This window comes from Cinclus cinclus, chromosome 4 (genome assembly GCF_963662255.1).
Source record: "Cinclus cinclus chromosome 4, bCinCin1.1, whole genome shotgun sequence".
NCBI lineage: Eukaryota > Metazoa > Chordata > Aves > Passeriformes > Cinclidae > Cinclus > Cinclus cinclus.
In genome coordinates this window covers 15,687,983-15,709,849 of record NC_085049.1, presented here as the reverse complement: position 1 = coordinate 15,709,849, position 21,867 = coordinate 15,687,983, and the positions used below count along the sequence as shown (strand labels likewise).

Sequence of the window (21,867 nt, the reverse complement as noted above, 5' to 3'; positions counted from 1 at the left end):
GTTTGCTAAAACCTTGGGCCAGCCTCAGAGGTAAATGTGGTTCTTTGCAACACTGGTGTTAAAACTTGAAGAAGGGTTGTCTCTGCTAGCATGTCTGTGCAGAGTGGAACAGAATACTGCCTGCAGCAGCAGCTGGGTGTGAGGGATCTCTGACACACGAGTTTTATCACTGCACTTGCTTAATGCAGTGCCAGATGTGCTTTTCCCACATCTAGCCCTGCCTCTGCTTGGTGGCTGTCCTGCTCTGCAGCACTGGGACTGTGCACCCTGAATGAATTAGCTCAAATTAGGCAAATAATGTTCAATGACCTACTTGTCCTGCGGCTAGGTTTTCTGAGAAGTCTGACTACAAACACTGAAAAGCAGGACAGGACTGTTGTTAGCCTCAGGCAAGGCAGGCAATTGGATGTGGTCAATGAAATCACTTACAGGAGTGAGAAAGGGAGAGGCTTTCCCTGTGTCTGCAGCAGCAGCAGGTCCATGTGCAGCTCCTGCAAGCTGTGCTGCAGAGGTGGATGGGCTGCTGGGCATCCTCCTCACTGTGCCTGGGGACACAGAGCCCAGCACATCCTGCAGATGCATTGTAGCCTCTGCCTCAAAGCTCTTCAGGGCTCCCTGTCCTGCTTTGCACCAGGTCTTCTGGGTATGCTGAGGGAGGGACTGATGTTCTGTACATGTAGGGTTTAGCTCAAGAAATCTCCTCTTAGCCCTTGTACAGGAGAGGTGTCATGTCTGTGTAATAAAACTGGTTAAATTATTCCTCTGGTTAAGCACTCAAAAGCATGCAAAGACAGGCCAGGATATCTGCATGAGTCATCATGGGGTCAACAGCACCAGACTTCCAGGCAGAATTCCACTTTGTCCAGGACAGTGCCAGTCTGCAGAAGTGGATTTACATGTCCCTGAAGAAACTTCTCTCATGACAGCACTTGCCTGTTTGAAAACTTACTGGGTCAAGCCTTAAGTGAGATTTTCTCCTTCTTCTCCTTCCCTCCTTCTTACCTTCTGGACAGAGATGGGTCCAGTGGTCACCTCTCTCTTTTCTTGTTCTCCATTAGGCTCTGTGGATATCCCCCTTTCTATGATGAAAATGACTCCAAACTCTTTGAGCAGATCCTTAAGGCAGAGTATGAATTTGACTCTCCATACTGGGATGACATCTCCGAGTCTGGTAAGTAGCTACTGCTCTTTAAATTGCAACAACTATGAATGCACATGTTCCTATTGCATGCATCCCTTCCCCAGTCATGAAAATGTATCCTCCATCATGTGCACAGATCCTTTTAACTGAACACCAGTGGGAATGTGCTTTTCTTTTGGCTCAGATAGTCATGGGAGTTCATTTCTGCAAGAGACAAGTTAGGTACTATTTTGTCCAGTCACACACAAAGCTCTAAAACGTAGCTCAAACAGCAGATAAAGATGGCAGAAAACTGTCCCAAGAATAAAAAGCAGCTTAATTTCTTCACTGTGTCCAAATGAAAAGCAGTTTGTTAATGTGTCATTAATAAAAGGTGCCAAACGAGTTTGGCTCTGTTGCTGACACTTCACTGCAACTCCAAAGCAAGTCCTCAGTCTGTGCAGCAAAAAACCAAGAAATTAATGGCTTTCAAATGAGGCAGGTGAGCAGATCCAGAAACTGGAAGGACTGTCCATGTGTATGTTGCTCACCCAGTGCAGGAGACATTTAACCCATACTACCCACCCGGCCCTGCTCCAGTCAGCCTGGCAGAGGGGCAGATACACCAAATGTGTTACAGGCAGATGTTCCTAAGGGCTTCTGGCTCCAGCATGGATCTGTGTCTAGGGGTGACACAGGGGACATTCAGCCTTGCACATGCATCTGTCCCTAACACAGTGTCTCCAAGAGGTCACCCAAGCTCAGTGTCCTTGTTCTGTCCAACCCAGGGAAACATCTGCTACTTAATGCAGAAGAAGAAATTAATTCTAGGAATATTCCATCATGTAAAAATATCCCTATAAATGCAGTTTTCTGATTTATTAGTGCTACTGATTGAGGCAGGGGAGATAAAAATTGAGTGTTTTTATTATAAAGATTATTATATATTCTCTTATCTCCACACAGAGAAACATTTTATGCTGCTTACATCTGCAGTCCAGATATCATTGTGATGGATCGCTCAAAAATACATGTGATGAGAAGTTCTTTAAAACTAATAAGGATTTTCAGAGAAAATATGAAGATCTGCAGGCAGACCCTTCTGCCTCATGGGGGAATGTCCATCACCTAAATCAGCAAGATTTTCCTGCCATATTTGGCTTTGCTGTGGCTCCTTCAGCTACACTGTCCTGAAACTGCTGGACGCACGCCACGCTGCAATCTCCGTTCCTTCCATTATAGTGTCAATTAAAAACACATTGCCTCCTGCTCCAGGGAGTCCATTTTCCTTGCTGAATTCCTCTTAAGTAGGCAACATGTACTCACAGCTGTCCATGTGTGTGACTGCTTGGAATGAACCATATGAAGCTCCTCTTACTGTGGCATCTGACCTCCTCCCTCTCCCCTCAGCACATCCAGTGTATGTGGCCACATTCAGACCACCAAGAAGATGCAGCATGTGGCTGACCAGGGACCCAGGAGCTGGCAGGGTTGTACTGCACTGACTCTGAATTATCCATCCCTCTCTTAAATATAGCTGCAGGAGTTTCAGCTTTTATCTGGTAGACTAAATAGCTTGGATTTGGTCCTAAGTCACTTTGGTTCTATCTATACTAATAAATGATAAATGACCCGGGGCCATTTTCTAGTGTTGAGGCCAGATGGCACTTGGTAGCCTGATCAGTCCTGTTGGCTCATGATATGGCAGCAGAACTGGGCATCAACTCTGTTACTTTCAATCATTCTCTATTTTTTTTTTTTCAGCTAAAGACTTTATTCGGAATTTGATGGAGAAGGACCCTAATAAAAGATACACCTGTGAGCAAGCAGCACGGCACCCTTGGTAAGCAGCACTCACTGCTCTGAGGAACCCTCAGGACACAGAGCACTTTTTTACATTCATGCATTGAAGTGTTTTTATTGTCATGTATTGTACTGACCTCTACTACATAACTGTGCTTTTATTCTTACAACCCCTGCCTTTGTTCTCCAGATTTTCCTGGAAAACTGTAATGGACTTTAATCTCAAGTACCAATCTGTGTAAGGATTAGTAAAATGCTGAATTATGTATGATGACTGTAGTGCAGCAGTGGGATGTGCCAAAATTATTAAAGTGCTTTAAGTTAAGTGATGCCTTTGCATATGAGTGACTTCACCAATATTACCCAAGGTTTGTGTAGCTGGAACAAGGGTGACTCATGTACTTTTGACCAGCCCTGAGTGACTGAGAGCATCATCCCACACTACCAGCTGCACCCACACATGGGCTCTGGATATCACTCTTTTAGGGCAGGGGACATTATATAAGCAAGGTGAGGCATTATTTTTGTTGTTATAATAGCTGCAACAGAAAAGAGTTGATGGCATGACACTTCACCCCAGTTGTGCATTAGACTCTGTTTTAGTACTATCATAATTGCCCCAAACACCATTTCCTTTTGCACTGTCTGTGTGACAAAAACGAAATTTGAGAAATGAAATCCCACTTTTTGAGATGAAAGAAAATCCCAGCCTGGTTCTAAATGATACTGACTTGAGCCTCAGGAAATTAAACAAGTCTGTATTAGGAACACAGAATAAACAATGAGAATGCAACTCCTAGCAGTGAATGAGGTGACCATTTGTACAACTCAGAGACAGATTTTCCAAAGCCTTACATCCAAGATACGCAAAATGTAAGCATCCAGCTCCTGGCCCTGGTACATCTGTGTTGGTGGCTGGAGTGCAACAAAGAAACGTGGCACTTGTAACACACACAGCTTCAGAGCCCTCCGAAAGGAACAAAATGATAAAAAGTGTTTTCATTCCTTTTCTTGTGTGTGTGGACTTTTATTTTTTCTTTTGCATGTCATGGCCAAGGGCCAATGGAAACTCACAGACTGCCACATAATTCGTACTATTTTCCACAGAATCCAATCTTCCATTTAAAAACAACCCTCCAAAAAGGTTTTTCCCTGTTTCTGTGGCAGGGGCATCTTCTTCTGCCAGGCTGACTTTGCCATCCAGTGGTTCATTTTCAAGATTTCAAGTTCTGACACTGACACAGCTCAGGGTCAGCCTTTGAAATGTCAGACAGGCAAATGGCACTGCAGAAGGGAGGAAAATATTCAGTGTGTTTCCACTCCACATCATGGATCCACCTCCCTTTGACACAGAGACAAAATGTGCCAAGGGATTTCAGGACAATTGTGCTGAGAGCAAAGCACGGAGGTTTCCAAAGCTATGGCTTCAGATCTGCCTCTGTCCTCCTCAAATGCTCATGAGCAGCACTCCATCTCTTTCCCCCTTTCTCTGAAAAGCTTCCTGTAATATGGATGGTATGGACCTCTCTGGAGAGTTGTGCAGTGACTTTTTTTGGAGCGTTTGGATCCTGTAGCGATAAATGTCTTTTTTGGATAATCATGGCTGCTTACCCAGTTGTTATTTTGGAGCTAGTGATAGGATCTCCTTTTGTCAATGCCTTGCTCAAGGAGCATTTTCCACCTAGATCCCTTATGTCAGGAAACAGTGAGGGTTTTACTGTTTCTTTTTCTCATTCTAGCCATTACATCTGTGGCACTGACATCCTTTCCTTCTCCTGGAAAGGAGGGAAGGTCTATCAGTGGAGGTGGAAGAGAGTTCTGTGCTTTGTCTCAGTGTTCAGCTGTGTCCTCCTCTCAGCCTGGGGGTATTTAAGTTTCCAACAGCTCCAAGCCTGAGCTCCTCTCTCTCATGGCTGCATTCAGTGTTGCAGCAGCTGAAGACAGGGGTGCATGTGTGGAAGAGAGTCTACCACAGATTTTTTATCATCCCACACCCCCTTTTCAGATCAGCATGGATTTTTCAGCACACATCCCCCTTGGCTACATCACCTTCCACAGTGCCAAGAGAGCATCACCTTCTCTGTGTGTTATCACAAGTACAGAGGTACATAAGACTGTTGGCTTAGTGGGAAGAGATGATCAGAGCAGACTGAAGTGGTCCCATAAATTATATGCTTTTGCAAAGTGCTTGCACTACAAGCAGCCCTTGATGATATTAAAGGTATTTTTTCTTGTTTACACAAGTAACATAACTGGAAAAGGAACTCTGAACCCTAGAGTTCTCATGAAGTGAAATCCTGATTCCACTGAGGCTAATGCAAGTTCTGCCACACTCCAGTGGGAGTTGGGGTTTGTCTCCTTGTTTCACCAGCAGAACACAGGACCCCTGGGTCACTGTTGCTGTGCACATGGTAGATAATTAATGTATATCTGGTGAGGTGGCTCCATGTAGTAACATTTTCCAGCTTTCCCTTTTTCTTCCTCCTGTGAAATCTTCCTCTGCAGTATCAGATCATTGGGTTCTTCGCAAATTAGGAAGAAATCTATCAAATCATGAATAATGAGTACTTTATAACCTGATTGTGCTGAAAGTAATTAACTGTGCATGACATGGCTACCTGGCCATGAGATTTTGTTGTTTCAATATGTAGTATTTGTGAAGAACAAACTGATTCTAAAAACACACCTTTTATTTTAATCACTGTGTTTTCATTAAAACCTTCCAAACAGGGCTTGCAGGAACTGGATCTTGCAAGATATTACATTTGTGCCTTTAAGGTTAATAATATCTTTTAGTTTTGGGAAACTGCTCCAGAATAGACAGCTATTCGCATGACTAAATGTTTGCACAGGATCAGACCCTAAAAAAAGTCAATGCTTCTTCCCAATGGCCCACTTTTGTGCAGTGTATCTGCTCACCACATGCCTGCATTTACGTGATGTCTTGTTATTTATAATCAAATGGCCTTGGTAGGGGGATAGTTTGTTAAACTCAGAGCTGGCAGAAAACGAGGCTAATAATTGCAGTGAAGTATGGTAGCAGAAACAGTACAATATATGAGACATGTTGGTATAATGACTCCACCCCTGCATGTCCATTTATACAGATTTGTCCAGATTAATATACGGGAGACTTATGCTTTCCACTGGAAAAGTTATTTATTTTATAATGTATCTTTCAGTGAGGTTTGCACTGTTTATGGTGTGCTGCAAAGGTGCAATGTTCTGCACAGCTTTTCCCACTGTGACTTTTCAAAAAGGACATGGAAAATTAAGTTAACAAAAGAATGGGGTGATTTTGCTGCAGCTTGATACATTTTAATGTTTCCCTGACTCATATTAAAGACAGCAATTAAGTTTATTAAATATATTGCCATGTCAGAACCCACATCCTGTTTAGTGCAGTGGCTCAGTCTGCAGTGATTAGGGGGGAGTAGCAGAAACCTGAGGACCTGTTTTTTCCAGCTGTAGACTCATAGAAACAGAATATCTTGAAGTGGAAGGGACCCACAAGGATTATCGCAGTGTGTTCCCCATCACGTCAAATAGGTCCTGCAGAGCCAAATTCAGCCTCCAGATTTGGATCAGAGAGAAAGAAAACAGTGCTTAGAGAGTGAGGACAAAGTCCAACGGTGAGGAAGCTAATACAGAAGTTAGAAGGGTTGCCATGAATTTATTTACTCTGTCATGCATTAACCAAGTGAACTTAAATGGGATTTAAAGCTGTGTACTGAAGGCATTTATGGCATCAAAGGCAATTTGGAACATCTAAATTAAAGGATGATGGATTAATTGCCTCCATACAGAGATTGTAAATACACAGACTGTAGAAGGGAGAAGGAGCTTGTGACACCAGTTAGACCCCAGTGTCTGGAGGTAGGACTGTGGTCCTGGCCTTTCCCCATTGCTTGTGCAAAGGGAGAGAGAATCCTTGGTATGTGCCTATGTCCAGCCACACCTATGCTGAGGAATCACAAAGCTTTGGCAAGGAATGAGCCTCTGCAAATGGTGACCATGACTCCCAAGTGTTGATTATGTGCCAGAGAGCACAAGCCAGATAATAATTTCCACACAGGGAAAAGACATAGTTTACAAAGAGCTCAGTTCTCAGACAATATTGTTTGAAGTGTGAAAAGGCCTTCCTGAAGGGAACTGCTGATGTTTACAACATTAAATCAAATTCTTATTGAGTTCATCCCTGCACTCTATTTATTTTGGAACATCACTGATTCAGTGTGTGTGTGTATATTTATATACGTGCATGGATGTGTGTGTGTGTGTGTGTGTGTGTGTGTCTGTGTACATATAGAAGAGTTATGATCTCTCAGCATTATCCATTACAACTAACTCCATGTTTCCTGTCATCATGCTCAGGAGTATTTGCAAGCACTTTTTGGCCAGCACGGCATTTGAGTTGGCTGCCTTCAGAAGGAAGGTTCAGGAAATAATGGTAGATGAAAGACTCTGCCTGCCATGGTGGGCAGGGAGGATGAGAGAGACATTTGCTTGCAGCATGCTAATGAAGAACTGTCCAAAAGGAAATTTGATGGTTTTATCTTTGTTGGAGGGTCCTCTCAAAGCTTAGAAGTGGTATGGCCAGATAAATTGGTGTGATAAGTTTGAAGTCAGCTAGAGAGCTAAAATAAATTAGATACTATGAAATAATATTTGATCAATAGATTAGATTCCTCTCATGTGCAGGATTAGATTTGTTATGGTTATTCATGAGAAATACCCTTCTTCGCTTCAGTGGATGTGTTTGGGATAGGGAGCCATCATTCTTGGTCTCTTGGTATCCAGTTCTGTGCATTGAGACAGTTATATATTGACAACTGGATGTAAAACCAGCTTCAACGTGAAATTCCCCAAAGCATTGTTAGGATGCAGCTGCTTTCAGGTGGTGCAAAATGGGAATCCTGAGAGAAAATCCAGGTTGAACTTAGACTAATCAGTCCTTGCTTAGTTCTGGGTGATGTTCAGTGAGATAACAGATTGTGCATTATTCTGGTTTGTTTAATTTTATTTTTGTATATGTGTGTGGAAGGAAGAAGTAATGTCTTTTACTGGGTCAGGTAGTACAGTTGGTAAAAAAAAACTTCAGTGCTGACATAGTTAATTTCAAAGTTAACTGCAAAGCCAGAAACTATTGTTTAGACCTAGATAAACATCAGTCTGATTAGTTCAAGTTGATTGCAGTTTCTCAGTGAAAATGGAGCTGATTTCTAGAGGCAAAGTATATGTTGTGCTAGAGAGGGAGGGAGAAAGAAAGAAAAAAAGAAAGATACTATGGTATTTTTGTCCTAAAAGGAAAAATGAGATGGTTTATAGCCTGTGGATCTGGAGAGTTGAAGAAATGTGGAAGGGAAATTATAAATGCACTAAAACCAGTATCTCTTAATTTCATTCTTTCTTTTTTCAGCAAGGGAACTAAAGTCCATAATTAAATATATTTGGTATAGATGTGAGGATGCTCATAATACCAACCACAGAGTAGATCTGTGTGTCCAAAGCATATCTCATTTTTCATATTTACCAGTTGAGAGTACAAAAGACGTGACTTCTCCCTGCTCACCTCCACCTTTCTGTGTTCTGAAACCCCCTCATCTCCAGAAAAGCACCAACAGCATAGGGATGGTAACATTGCTCTTGTTTTCCTAGAAGTGAAACTATACTATAAACACTATAACGCCAGGAGTATTTCATAAAAGTTACAAAATCTGCCAAGTGCAAAATACAGTCTGGAAGCACAGTGCTCATGTTACAGCATCACAGGATTAGCAGGGTATTTCTTCAAAGGCAGCTTGGAGAACAATCCCACTCCTGACTTTGGCAGTTGAGGCTGCATTCTGAGCCACACTATTCAGCATACCAGCATGTGTTTGAACAGCTCCTGCTGCACTAAATTAGCCCCAGCAGTGCTGTTATTTTGCTCTGGTTAGAAACTATCTTCTGCAAGGTGCTAATGTTGCTGGAGACCTAAGATGTAGGATGGGTCCACTGCTGTAGCATCTGAGGGCTTCACAAGATGTCTGTCCATCCCCTTGTGAAGTAAACAAATACTATTTGGAAAACACCCAATACCAAGACTTTTCTCCTGGAATTACAAGAATTGCAGAGTGAATATAGAGTTAGGGGTGGTAGAAAACAGTCTGTGAACTCTCGGAACCATCAGTTTCTTATTGAAAGCACCAGCATTTCAGAAAATGATCCCTAAACTAAAAATAATAATAATGAAAAAATATATAGCCTGTGTTGCAGCTACACGCCCAATCAAAAGCTTCATATGACAAAAATGTATTTTCAAATCCTTGTGGAAACTGGCAAGAACAATCTTCCCGAAGAGCTGGCAAGGGCATCATGCCCCAAGAACTTGTTCTGTGTTTCCAAAATAGGATTTGACAGGTGGAAAACAGGATCTGTTCTTACAGAGTTTGTTAACCAACTTGCTTGTAAAGCTAAATGTGTCATTCATTTTGCTGGAAAAATATGCTTTGCAAGTGTAAGTGAATTTTCTGTCTTGGCCTCTTTGATCAGTTACTGAAGGGATGGTTTGCCTTGTAGTTTCTCCTGAAATCTGTAGTGTGACAGCCAGTGCTCCCAGCTGGTGTGTGTTGAGGGCACCTGCCTTCACCAAGGAGGTGTTCTTGGACAGAGCAGAGTTCTCATGACATTTTGGAATGACTCTGACTAGTGGTTTGCATTCCCACTGGGAAACTCTGCTCAGGCTGTCTGGGAGTGTGGACTGCTTGGGATCCATCAGAGTGTGTGCTGAGCCTGGCAATGTTCACTGTGCAGGACAGAGGATGGAACAGTGAACATGACACTTAACCCAGATAGTGGCTCACAAAGATTTTGGTCACCTGGCCCCAGTGGGAAATCCAGGAAATCCAACTTGACAGCAAGGCATCTTCAAAGATCTGAAGATCATCCAGTTCTCAACCAAACACCTCCCTTTCTCTACTGACAGAACAGGGATCCCAGAGAGGAAGTCAGGTGCCATTTGGGAGCTGTGCTTTGCCCAGTTCTTCTGTCTGCTTGAGGCAGAGGCTACATGGCAGTGGCAGTGAGACAGGACCCTTCCCAGCTGGGTGAGAGTTACCCTGAATGGAAGCTCTACTCCTTCCTGCCCACAATCCTGCTGCCTCCAGCACTCTTGAATATACCAATATTGGTTTATTAATTAAATTTATTAAACCAATATGGGTTTGGTGGGTTTCCACTCTTGGGACATGAGGGTTTAGTCCTTCCTCCCAAGGGTAAGTCATTCCTCTCATCTCTCTGATGAAGATCCTGGGAGATGGTTGTCAGCTGGAAGGCAGGCAGCAATTTGGGGAAGGCCGGTCTCAGCACTTCTTAGATGTGCCAAGGACATGAAGGCAGAAAAAAGAAGCATGTCCTTAGAAGAGCAGGGTTACAGTTTGGAATGATCTGGGCAAAGCGAAAGGGGTGTCTCCAATGCACAGGACACATAAATGGAAGCAGCAGTCTGGGGTATGTAAGCAAAGTTTTTTGTCTTTTAGAAGCACAAAGCAGTGCTGCCATTTTGCTGCCTTAGTTGGAAAACAGAGAAGGTTCGGGTGCTGCCCTTGAAGGAAGATGTGGACTAGTTGGAGAAAGTCCAGAGGAGCTCACCAGATCAGAGGATTAGAAAACATGAGTTATGAAGAAACAGTGAAAGAATCAGTTTGTTTAGTCTAGAGAAGAGAAGACTGAGAGAAGTCATGATAACAGTCTTCAAATACGTGAAAGGATGCTTCAAAGACAAAGGGAATAAACTATTTTCCATGTCTTCTAGGAGATAGTGAGGCACTGGAATAGGTTGCCTGAAGAGTCTCCATCTTCCACAGATCTTTAGGGACTGATTTGTCAAATATTTGTCAAAATTATTTTGACAGAGCTGGGGTGGGCAGAAGGACTAGATGACTACTGAGTCCCCCAGACCTTCTGTTGGAGCTCCCCAGACTGGGACACCCTGTTCCTGGTGGATTATTCAATTTCTTGTATTTTTTATTGCTAATGCACATTGTTTTACTACACTGTGGCTAAAAAAAAATTATTTCTGGAAGTATTACATACAACATATAAGACAATCTTTGCATCCTTGCATTTGCCCCAGCATATGACCCAACATCAGTTCACTGCAGTGCCTGCTGTTCCAACAGATCTCATGCCTTGAGGAGTTAAATGAATCAATAAAATCCCCTTGAAATAACAGAGTTTAGTGAAGATTTGAATGTATCTTTATCTGTTAAGGAAAGTATGCAAGATCAATCAATTCTTTTAGGTTAAGAGCTGTTCATCTTAAGCTCTTTGTGCAGCCTGTACTGCTTCAATGAGTGTCCATGTCCCTGCTTTACTGTAAATCTACATTAATCATGATGAATGTCTATGTACATTGCAGGGTGGCAGGAAAATCTCCAGTGCAAACAGAAATCAGGCCGGTTGGAGTGGCTCTGGAAGCTTCTGCATAGCTGAGGCTAAAAGTAGTCTCAGCCTGTTGATGTAAAGTCTTTGGATGTAAAGGGAAAAAAAAAGGTAGAATGTTTTCATCTGGGGCTGCAATGGTGATAGAAAACAGCCGTGCACCAACAAAGTCAGCCCATACCTCTTTGTGGCTGCCAGACCTGCAAGCCTTATCTACAGCGGCTTTCATTGCCCCAGATTTTCCAGCACAACTGCCAGCAGAGACAGCCATGGGAAGTTTGCGCCCATCTGTGAATGAAATCATTGCCACTGCAGGTGCAGTCACACCTGAGAGCAGTCTCTCTGCTGAGGGGTAAAAGTAAAAGTATTCGAGGAGAGGAAAAGATCTCTTAAAATGTCCCTGTTCTGTCCATTTCAGGATTGCTGGGGATACAGCACTCAACAAAAACATCCACGAATCGGTCAGCGCTCAGATCCGGAAGAACTTTGCAAAAAGCAAATGGAGAGTAAGTAGCATGTCCTGAGGGGTGGCACTGACACACAGCTCTGCCATATGGCCACCCCTGTGGCAGGGTAGTGCTTTTGTGGTCCAAAACTGTGGTCAGAATGGTTGCTCCAGGCTTAGGTTACATGACCCTGCAGGGCCTTTTATACAGAATGGTGTTTGCCAAATAGCAAATGTAATGAGTATGAGAAATGGGGCCGGGACTGCTCATAGCTAAAGCACCCATGGTTTTTGGTGGAGCAGGGTCAGCACCATACAAGGACATGAAGAAATGTGTGTTGAGGCAGGGATGGATTTGTCAAATATGATTTTTTTGTAGGCTGCCACATCCCAGCTGAGCGCTAAGAGAACAAAGGTTTGATATTGCACTTTCTAGTTTAGAATTTAGGAAAATTTTGAAAGATAACAGGCTTATTCCTTTCCAACACTTTAAGCATCCAGGAGAGGAACACAAGTAACCCTTCCGCTTCCAATTTTTGCTATTCTCAATTTCTTTCTTGCTGTTTTCCTCCAGCAAGCATTCAATGCCACGGCAGTGGTGCGGCACATGAGGCGGCTGCACCTCGGCAGCAGCCTGGACAGTGCCAGTGCCAGCGTGTCCAGCACCCTCAGCCTCGCCACGCCGCTCCCCGACGCAGCCACACGGAAAGATTGTGAGTAGCCAACATCCTGGGAAAGCTCCAGCCATGGCAGCCAAACAAATCCATCCATGGCATCCCCATCTTCCCCTGGCCCCCAGGCTGCAGTCCTCACTGCCCATAGGTTTGGCTTTGTGCAAGCAGGCGTTTATAAATAAGGATTTGGAACTGGCTGTCATTTCTGGTCAGCCAGAAAAATAGTGGTTCAATTGGAAAAGACTATGCACAGAAAAAAAAAAAAAAAAAAGAAAAAAAGAAAAAGAAAGTTTTAGCTGATGAGTTTTGTGAGAAAAATCACAGTTTCTTGTGGAGAAAAAGGGCTTTTGCTTGAGAAAAAGACCCAGACCCCTACAGCAACAAAGTTTTGTATTTGGTTGAAATTTGAAAAAGTTGACTCAAACTGTTTACGTTTGAGTTTACACTATTATGATAGAACATTTTTCTGTAAAAATTGCCTTACTTTCCATTTCTGTGGAGAAGACTGGTCCTGCCAGTCAGACCCAGCTTCTCTCTTCCTGGGCCAAGTTAAACTCCTGCACGAAGAGGTTCATTTGTCTGATCAGGATTCAGACTCTGTGCACCACCGTGGGACTTGGCCCTCTGCCACGTTTGCTTTGTGCTATAATTGATATTCGCAAGCTGCCCACTGGTCTCAGATGTTTGGGATATATATTTTTTCAGAATGCCAGGGAAGGGGACGTGGCAGCAAAAGGATTATTTGGAAGACAGAAAAGCATCCTTTGAAACTAAGCCTGTTTATTCTCTGGCTTTTGAGCATTTCTTTTATTCTCTCCTGTCCATCTGTAGATATTTTCTATCATGAAATGGAGGGATGTGGTCATTACAGTTGGGGGAGGTTACTTTAAAATGCAACACTAGAAAGAAATGCTCTGCTGTGGACTGAAGTAGTAATTTCTAGACTGTACCTCGCACTATCCTGGAGCTGAAAGCACCTATTACTCAGGATGGATTTTGGATAATGTTGCTCTCTGCTTCTGCCACCCCTGCTTGCCACTCCCTCCTCCTTGACGAGGACATGCCACCAGCCACAGCCCCTGTGGCTCTGTGTGGAAGCTGTTTCCTCTTGCTGCCATGGGCACATTTTCTCCCACAGCTGGGGTGAGTTCTGCCTTCTGGGTACTCTGTGAGATATTTTTTCAGCTTCTGCTATGGCTGAGCCAAGGGTGAGCCCCTTCCCTCTGCATACTGAGCATGGTGGGGATTCATACCCAGTCTCCAGTTTGTGATGCCCAGTGCTAAATCCTACAGCTGCTGCCAAAAAGAATCACTGTGATCCTGGCACACACCTGGCAGCTGCAAAGGAGTGATGCTGGCCAGCCTCAAAACACTTTCGACCATGTACTGGGCATGCAGCAGTGTAGAAACCCCCTGCATGGGAGAAACATCCCTTGATTTTGGTTCCTGTTGCAGTATGGCAAGGTTGGACCCCAGTCAGGTCTTACATCTGATGAATGCTTTGCTGCTAAACTGGTGGGTGATTAATGCAGCTAAACTGGTAGGTGATTAATCTCCATCCATCCATTTGATTAATCTCAAATGGTGTTAATTAATGGCAATTAGTAATCTGAAAATCGTTAGAACATGTGTGAACAGGAAGGGTGGGAAGAGAAAGAAATCTGTTTAACCACTACAGAACCAGCAGGTCCCTGTGGAGAATGCAACCATATTTTGTAGTGGTGAAGTTAACCAGGACATGAAGGATTAAACCAGATGCGTTAAGATAGGATGAGTTTTTACAAGCCAGAAATACGAGGCATAAAAATATTGGAAGGTTTCCAAGCATCCCAGGTTAAGTCCAGCTTGGCAGACAATGAAGAAGACCTTTCCTTCCTCAAAAAAATCACTTAAAGAGTTAGGAGATGCTGGAGCCCCAGAGAACCGAAGAGGAGAGCCAGCAGCAAATATAAGGAGTTAAGAGGGAGCTGACATATCAAATACATTCCACCCAATATCTCCTGATAGGAAAAAGGAAATCTCTGAGGTCTCCTGTCCACCTCTTTATTTTTTGGCTGTTTTCTCTGGGTACAGATTCTTTGCACAAGAAAGATCCCATGCAGCAAGTTACAGGATCCAGCTGTGCCACCATTACACAATAGAATGCTGCCTGATGCTATTAATAGACCCTTTATAAACTCTCCAAGTAGCTTCAAATGCAGCAATTTCACATCACTGAAGACAATTAAGTACAGCCTTTGCCTGAGAGTACGTTATGTCAGGCTGCATCTGAAACCTCTGTAGTAGGGCAGAGGAGAGGTCAGGCATTAGGCTGGATTATGCTACCTGTCAGGAAACAGGAAGGGATTCCTAAGGGAATCAGTTAGAATTTCTCAAGTGTATTGGCTTAATTCTCAGTCCATGGCTGGTTTGTTCAATTTAGTCATGATTGGACTACCTAGATCATTTGTAGGTCCTAGAGCTGTGTATTTTTAAGGTAGCAGATAAATTGTAGTGTGATGCCAGGATGTCAAATGTCAATGGGAAATGGAATGTGGTCAAGTACAGGTACAGCATACTCATCTTTGAAACTCAATGCCTCCTTGAAGCATGGAAAAGTAGTAAAAAGTCCTAACAAGTATCAAAAAGATCCTGAAGAGTCAAAAGGCCATGTCAAACTTCAGTCTGAGAATATATTAATAGAGGCTTCATCCATCATTTATTCACCAGTCTGGAAAAATGAACTGTATTTCTAATCACTCTGAGCCTGCATCTTATCAGAACAAGGTCACCATGCCAGGTCCCCACCTAACAGCTTTTGTTGTACCAGAATACCGGTACTCAAGAGATAGTCAACCTCACATCAACCTACCACATTCCAGCTGAGACTGGAGCATTGTGAGCTGTCACTAGAGTGATGTCCAAGTCACACAAATTTACATTCCCTCTAGATTTACTGGAACTCAGCAATGAATATGATCCACTGTACTTCTTTATCAGCAGCTTCCCAGGATGCCTGGTGTTTAGCCCAGGTGTGCAGTCTGTTTGTTTAGCTACATGGCCATGGTGAGACATTTAATCGTCTTTAACATGCCCAAGAGGAAATTATCCTCAGCAAGTACAGTGCTGGAGGGATTTTTGCATCCCACAGCTCTTTGTCTTCAGCCCTGGAACTGTGTCATCGGTGCAGCTGAGCCCATACTGAAACTGGACCTTGAGTCCCTGTGAGATGTGTGTGCCCTGCTGGTGGTGGCAGCAGGTGAATGACCATGGGCAGAAGATGCCCTGTGGAGGTACCCAGCCAAGCCACCACTGCAGGAAGAGCAGCAACCCCTTCTCCAGCTGCAATCCTCTCCACTCCGTAGCGTGCCACGAAACAAACTCAGCTTTGCCCAAGTTCCTGCCTCCAAAATAACATTTCTAACTGTGTTTCTGGCTTTCCTTTTAGGTATGTCTCCATCCACTCTCTGTAGTTTTGTTTCATCTGCTTCTTCAGGCGTTTCTGCAGTAGGAGGGGAACGGAGACCCAGACCCACCACAGTGACCACAGTACACACAGGGAGCAAGTGAGCGCTGGGGCAGCGAGGAGCGGGGCTGGCAGGAGCCCTCCCGCCCTGCTCGGCCAAGGACTAGAAGAAAGAAGATTTTTTATGGCCATATTTTATACTGCAATTCTGAAATGTTTCATTTATCACAAACTGCAATGACTCCAGGAGGAACGGAATCTAACAGTCTCTGGTGCTGTACATATATATACATATATATATATATATACATAAATATATATATGTATGTGAGTCTAGCAATGTTCTAACTAATGAACACTCATTCTTTCCCCCAGTGATTTACTCTTTTCTTAGTGTAGGTAACAGTATATGTTGTATTTTTTCCATTAACTACAAACATCTCAACTGGATTATTTAAATAGAAATACTTTTCTGAGCATATTTTTTTTCTTTTAAAAATTACTTCAAGTAATGTCCCTCTTTCAGTTTGCTGGGGGATAGGCTATTTCTGTAAGTAGGAATTGGCATAAACTTTGCAACATGGGAGGATTTCAATGGCATGCCATGTCTTGCTCCTCAAATTGGACTGCAAGTCTGGTTTTAGTAGAGCTGTTACTGCTCAAATTAAGAAAGTGCTGCTTTCCCCCCCATCCTCTTCCTTGAAAGCCATAGGGAGAATTAAATTGCCGCCAGCTGGGAGTCAGCTCATCCTTGGCCTCATTCCTATCGTGCTGGGGATCAGCACCCTTGTTTCAGAGGAGAGGCAGGTACACGGAGTCAGGCAGGAGCTGACCAGAGCTGTGCAAGGGAAATTACAGATCATCCTGCAGATTCCATCTCCTTCGAGTCACTGTGTGTTGTGAGCAGAGGGAAAGAAAAGAAAGATACAGGTGTGGCAATCATCCTCCTCTGCCACTGATTTGCTGTGCTGCCGTCAAGCAAGGCATTTAATTCACCAGCCTCCCTGCAGTGTGGTCTCTGGCATGGGGTGCATCCAGTCCAAGGGCTTCATGAGAGAGATTCTGAGCACCCACATTTCCCTGGGGCTTTGCCTGGCATTGCTGATGCTCAGCACCTCCCAGAACAGCCAAAAGTGGGAAGAGGAGAGGAGTAGTGCGTGAAGCCCTCTGCAAAGCACTGGCAGGTTCTTGGGTGTAAAGTGCAGGATCTGGTGTACTGTAGCTCCATCATGATCAGACTGAGAGTTAACAAGGAGTGCTGAGCTGGGAAAGAAGGACCTCACTGAAAGGCACAGGCACAGCTTGTGGCAGTGGTGGCACTGACTCTCCCTGCTCCCCAGAAGATCATATACCCAAGCAAGCCAAATTTATCCTTTTTTAAATTACTGAATGCATGCACTTCCCAGTCTCTTTGTGCTGGTGCATCATTCAGGAACAGCCCCCACAACTGCTGTGCTGCTGTGCACTAAAGCATGAAACAGAGAGCAAATTTGCCCAGTTTGATAAAGTTACCTCAATGAAATTCCCATGTGATTTTGCTTTGAGGAGCTGACAGGGGAGGCGAGTGGCAGAGGCAGATGCCCTTCACTGGGCACTCTAAGCCACTCACATCCCAGACTGGTCCATCCCTGCCAGAGGCACAATTGCCTGCAGTGTGGTCTGTTGCCACACTTGCCTCACTTATCCTGCACAAGAAATTGTGAAAGCCAGCCTCAGACAGACATGAATGTATCAGGCAATAATGCCTGTGCTGGGAAAAGCCATAAGACAGGTATCTTTTGTTGAGACTTCTATATTCTGCTTCAGCTTTAGTTGGTTTGCTTCACATGGCAGAGCTAGGATTTCATCCATCATATTAAAAGTCCCTCGGGGAAAAAATAAAGCTGGAAAAGCAGGTGGCAGTGAGCACTGACTCTGAAATAGCCACTCCTTTGGTGGCACTTCAAGCTGTTGCACCAGGTCTCTATTTTCCTCTGTCTTAAGTTGCTCTGTTTCCAGAGGGCTGTGGCACATCTGAGTGAGCTCCAGGTGCACCCTGTGCACCCCACCATGCTGCAGCTGGTATGGATACTCACACAGAAAAGGCTTCTTCAACTTCAATTTCTCATTTTAGGAGAGATAGCAGATATTGAACTGTTGAGGGCTTACAGCAAAACTCCATGTAATTTCCACAGTGAAGACTTCTAACCAAGATTCGGGCAGACTGAAGGGCAGGGGATCTCATTTCTGCAAGTCACACTCCTGTCCCCATACCCTGGCCATTGCCAACATACACTTTTTATCAGCATTTACAAGTGAGCTCTTTATGTCTTGCTTTAAAAGCATCAAAACATGAACGGAACACTACTACTCCAGACCCAAGAAATTAATGGTATTTTGAACCCCCATGATTTCATAAGCACAGCTGGCCCAATTCTGCTCCAGTTGCAGGTTGTAGACAGTTTCCCAGTTTGGCATCAGTGGAGTTCCCCACATTTACACACATGCAACCAAAAGCAGGATTTAGTTAGGGAATAATTTTGTCTCTGTAGAGCAGTTTTAAAGGTTAGGGCTCAAGTGTTCCCTCTGCCCCTCCTCTTCTGAAACTTGAGGTCTGGTTTGAACTCGACCTCAGCAATTGCCATGGCCACGGATCAAAATACAGCATCCAAATTAATCTTGCAGAAAAAAGAAAAGCTAATGGATTTCCACCTCCAAAACAAAGAGCAGTGACAGGAGCAAAGGCAGACATGCTGTCCTACAGATGGGGGGTTCCCATGTATTGGCTGCCCCTCCTTGCTGGGTGCTTTCTGTGTTTTTTTGTTGGGAGGGGTATTCTTTCCTTCCATTGTTGGAATTAGTGTGATTTGATTTTGTTTCTGCAAGTAATATTCTGCCTTGGTTGTGTAATTTATCATCATTCTCTTTGGCTTGCTATCAACTGCTGGGATCATAAGAAACAGAAGCACTTAAGAGCAAAATTGTTTCTTTCTGCTACAGTTTTGGTGCTGGGGAGCTCCTCTTTGGTATCAGTAAAACACAACTGGAGACCTGACCAAGGTTCACCAAATGTTTAGAGATCTCTTCTGAAGCGCCGCTTGGTTTAAACTTCTCAGTTTAAACCTGGGTAAATCTGTTAACAGGGGGTCACTTGGCAGCACCCAGGCCAGCTCTAGTGGGGAGGGCTGGAGACATTTGCCCCTTGGCACCACAGCCTGTTTGGGCAAACACTCTGGCCTTGCTTGCTGGGGATGCTCCAATGTTTTTGCATGTCCACCCCCTGCCCCAGACTGCTTCTGCTCAGCCACTCTCACAGGAGAATGCAAAGGTAGAATAAGTAACATGGCTATGGGGGGAATGGCCAAATAGCCCCACAGTAGAAGCTTCAAAATAAATCCCCAGCTGGCCTGCCATGAGGACTAGGTAGAAAAATCACTCTAGGCTCTTTTCCAATGAACTGTCCTACTAAACAATCTATGATTTGCTGCTTGCATGAGGACTTCAGCCTGGACTCTGTTTGTTACCCTTTTCTGCTTTACTTTACTGGTACCAATGTGGTTTTCCTTTGTAACTTGTTTTCCTCAGCTCCTTCCCCTTCTTTTTCTTTGCTTGCAGCTTTGATTGTTGATTTTTACCTCCAGAGTCACAGAGGCCATCTCTGATGCCAACAGCAGTGTTCTTGCTGGGAAAACCAAACAAACAAAAAAAATCCAGAAAAGCTCCAGCTGGCCCCTTAGCCTGCAGAAGAAGTTGTGAGGACAAGCTGCCCTTGAACTCTGTGAGCTGAAAGTCAGTATTGCAGTGGCCAGGGCTTCTGCTGATGATTTTGCATGTGACTTCATTCCCAGTGCATCCTAACTCTCTGCTGGATCGCCCCTTCTGCAGCACGAAATGGATATTGGCCCTGTGACATGGCTAGTGGGGAAGTAGGAATGGGGGAAAACCTGGCACTGTTGCTTTCCTGAGACTGTCACTCTGCTGCTGTTGTCTCTTTTGTCCTGGTTGCTGTTGTACAGGTGCCATTAGAGTAGTGGGTACAAAAGAAAAAAGGAAAAAAAATAACAAAAAAAGGTAGGATTTTACCTATGCTTTGTGTGTCTGTTATGGTTGTGGTGCTGAAATAAAACCAAGAAATTTGGTTCATTCCTGACATGTATCAAACCACAAAAAGGGGTGTGATCTCACTGGTAGACATCTCCATGTAGTTCTGCTGTAGGCATTGGATAGGGGTTTCTGCTGTGCATGTGTCTTGCATACCTCTGTGGCTATTGACAGTAATTTTTTTATTACCACTTCTTTTGGGTCACTGCCTGGTTCTGATGAAATTCAGGTCTTGTCTTGAGGTTTTTTCTGTCCCAGGCCAGCATAGCCCCTGATCTCAGGTTTTTCTCCCCAAGCCCTCTGCAAACCAGAACATGGGCCTCCATGGTGCCCACGCAATGCAGCTGCAGCTGGCTCCAAGGCTGTCCCCTTCCTATTTTTAGGGAAGCAAACTGCCAGAGAAAGCCAGATAGCTTTCAGCCATTGGCAAACAGAAAGGATATTGCCCTTTGATGTGAACTTCGCATTAATAAGATCAGCTCTAGGGAAACCTGTGCTATTACTTCCTCCTGTGATAATGACTCCAGCCCTGAGCAGCACTGAATGAGCACCAGATAAAAACACCAGACTGACTTTGCCATCAAGATCATACAGGCTGTAGCCTGTTTCTTTTGCTCTTTCCAAAGAATCAGGGGATTCATCTATTGGCAAAATAACAGTTCTAGGCTGAGCCCCAAGGTGCAGGAGTAGCTTCCATTTAGCATATGGAAATTCTCATTTGATTCAATTATTCCTGTTCTTGCTCCCATGCATATTTACCTGTCTGAATTGGGGCCTGAATGCATCCCAGAAATTATTGATGGGAAGGGAATTTCGCCTTCCTTATTGTGCTTATTTGCACCAGAAACTTGAACACTCATTCAAGCAAAAAGCAGAAGCACACACTGATGGCGTCCAAAGAAAACAGCATCAAGACCAAGAGTGGAGGATTAGTTGGCAAATCACTGTCAGCAATGGCTGAGTGAGGGAACAGCAACGTGCTCACAAACACTGCATGAATTCTTGTTTCCCCAGTGAACCAGTCATCCCATATTTCATGCCAGCAGCAAGTTTTACCTAATCCCTTTTGTTTTCCCTCACATCCTTGCAGCCAGGTCCTGCCTTCCCACCCTGCCTGTAGGTGCTCTGGTCTCTGTGGCACACTTGTGTGTTTGTGTGTGCACTTGTGTGTTGTGGCCCCAGGGATCACAGATCCCTCCTGTGGGTGATCAGGAGCTGGCCCAGGTTTTTTGGTCTGACTGGGTCAAAGCTGTGTAAATAGTATTTGTAGTCGAGGATAGAGGCTCTTCAACCTGGACTCTGGTTTTCAAGACCCACCCCCTTCCCCACCACAAATACTGCCACTTACCTGTCCAGGTAGCTTTTTTTCCCCCTACTCTTCATAAATGCTAAGGTCAGTCAAATGGCTCTTACAGATTTTCCATACTCCAGAGTGGAATCAGGGCATGTGCACTTGCAAGCGTTGTGAAAAAACAGTGCTGAACTAATGATGGCATCAGCTGTCCAATAAATGCATGATACTGCACTGCATGTATTAAACTGCTGTTCACTGTTTCTGTATTTCCTGAGCCTTTTCTTTATGCACATTCAGCCCAACCTTCCCTCTGAGGGAATTACTTCTGTGTATTGCTTTTAAATGACTCAGTGTATCTGTAACTCTAAATCCATTGTTATGTTTCAGTAAATGCAAAAGCTGATGTTTTGTAAACAAGATACTGCAAAGCCTGGTAATGTATTTTGTCTTTCTGTTGAGTGCTCTGCAGCATGTACAGGAAGAGTCACCATCCAGAGCAGCTTAAAATTAGGCAGCAGTCACATACACAGGTGTAGAAGCAGTGATCTGGGGAGGTGAGAATCCCTTTTTTAATACAACACT

The 21,867-nt window shown here is 44.1% G+C and overlaps 1 protein-coding gene across 1 annotated transcript in view; it reads left to right on the top strand.

Annotated features, from left to right (window-relative positions):
• CAMK1D (calcium/calmodulin dependent protein kinase ID) overlaps window positions 1-19,690 on the top strand; it is a 115,329-nt gene extending 95,639 nt beyond the window's left edge. Inside the window, exons 7-11 of the mRNA XM_062491566.1 lie at window positions 1,059-1,171; window positions 2,885-2,963; window positions 11,766-11,853; window positions 12,367-12,505; window positions 19,506-19,690. Coding sequence (XP_062347550.1) covers window positions 1,059-1,171; window positions 2,885-2,963; window positions 11,766-11,853; window positions 12,367-12,505; window positions 19,506-19,552 — 466 coding nt within the window. The 3' untranslated portion in view covers window positions 19,553-19,690. The remainder of the gene's footprint in view (window positions 1-1,058; window positions 1,172-2,884; window positions 2,964-11,765; window positions 11,854-12,366; window positions 12,506-19,505) is intronic.
• The last annotated feature ends 2,177 nt before the right edge of the window (window positions 19,691-21,867 follow it).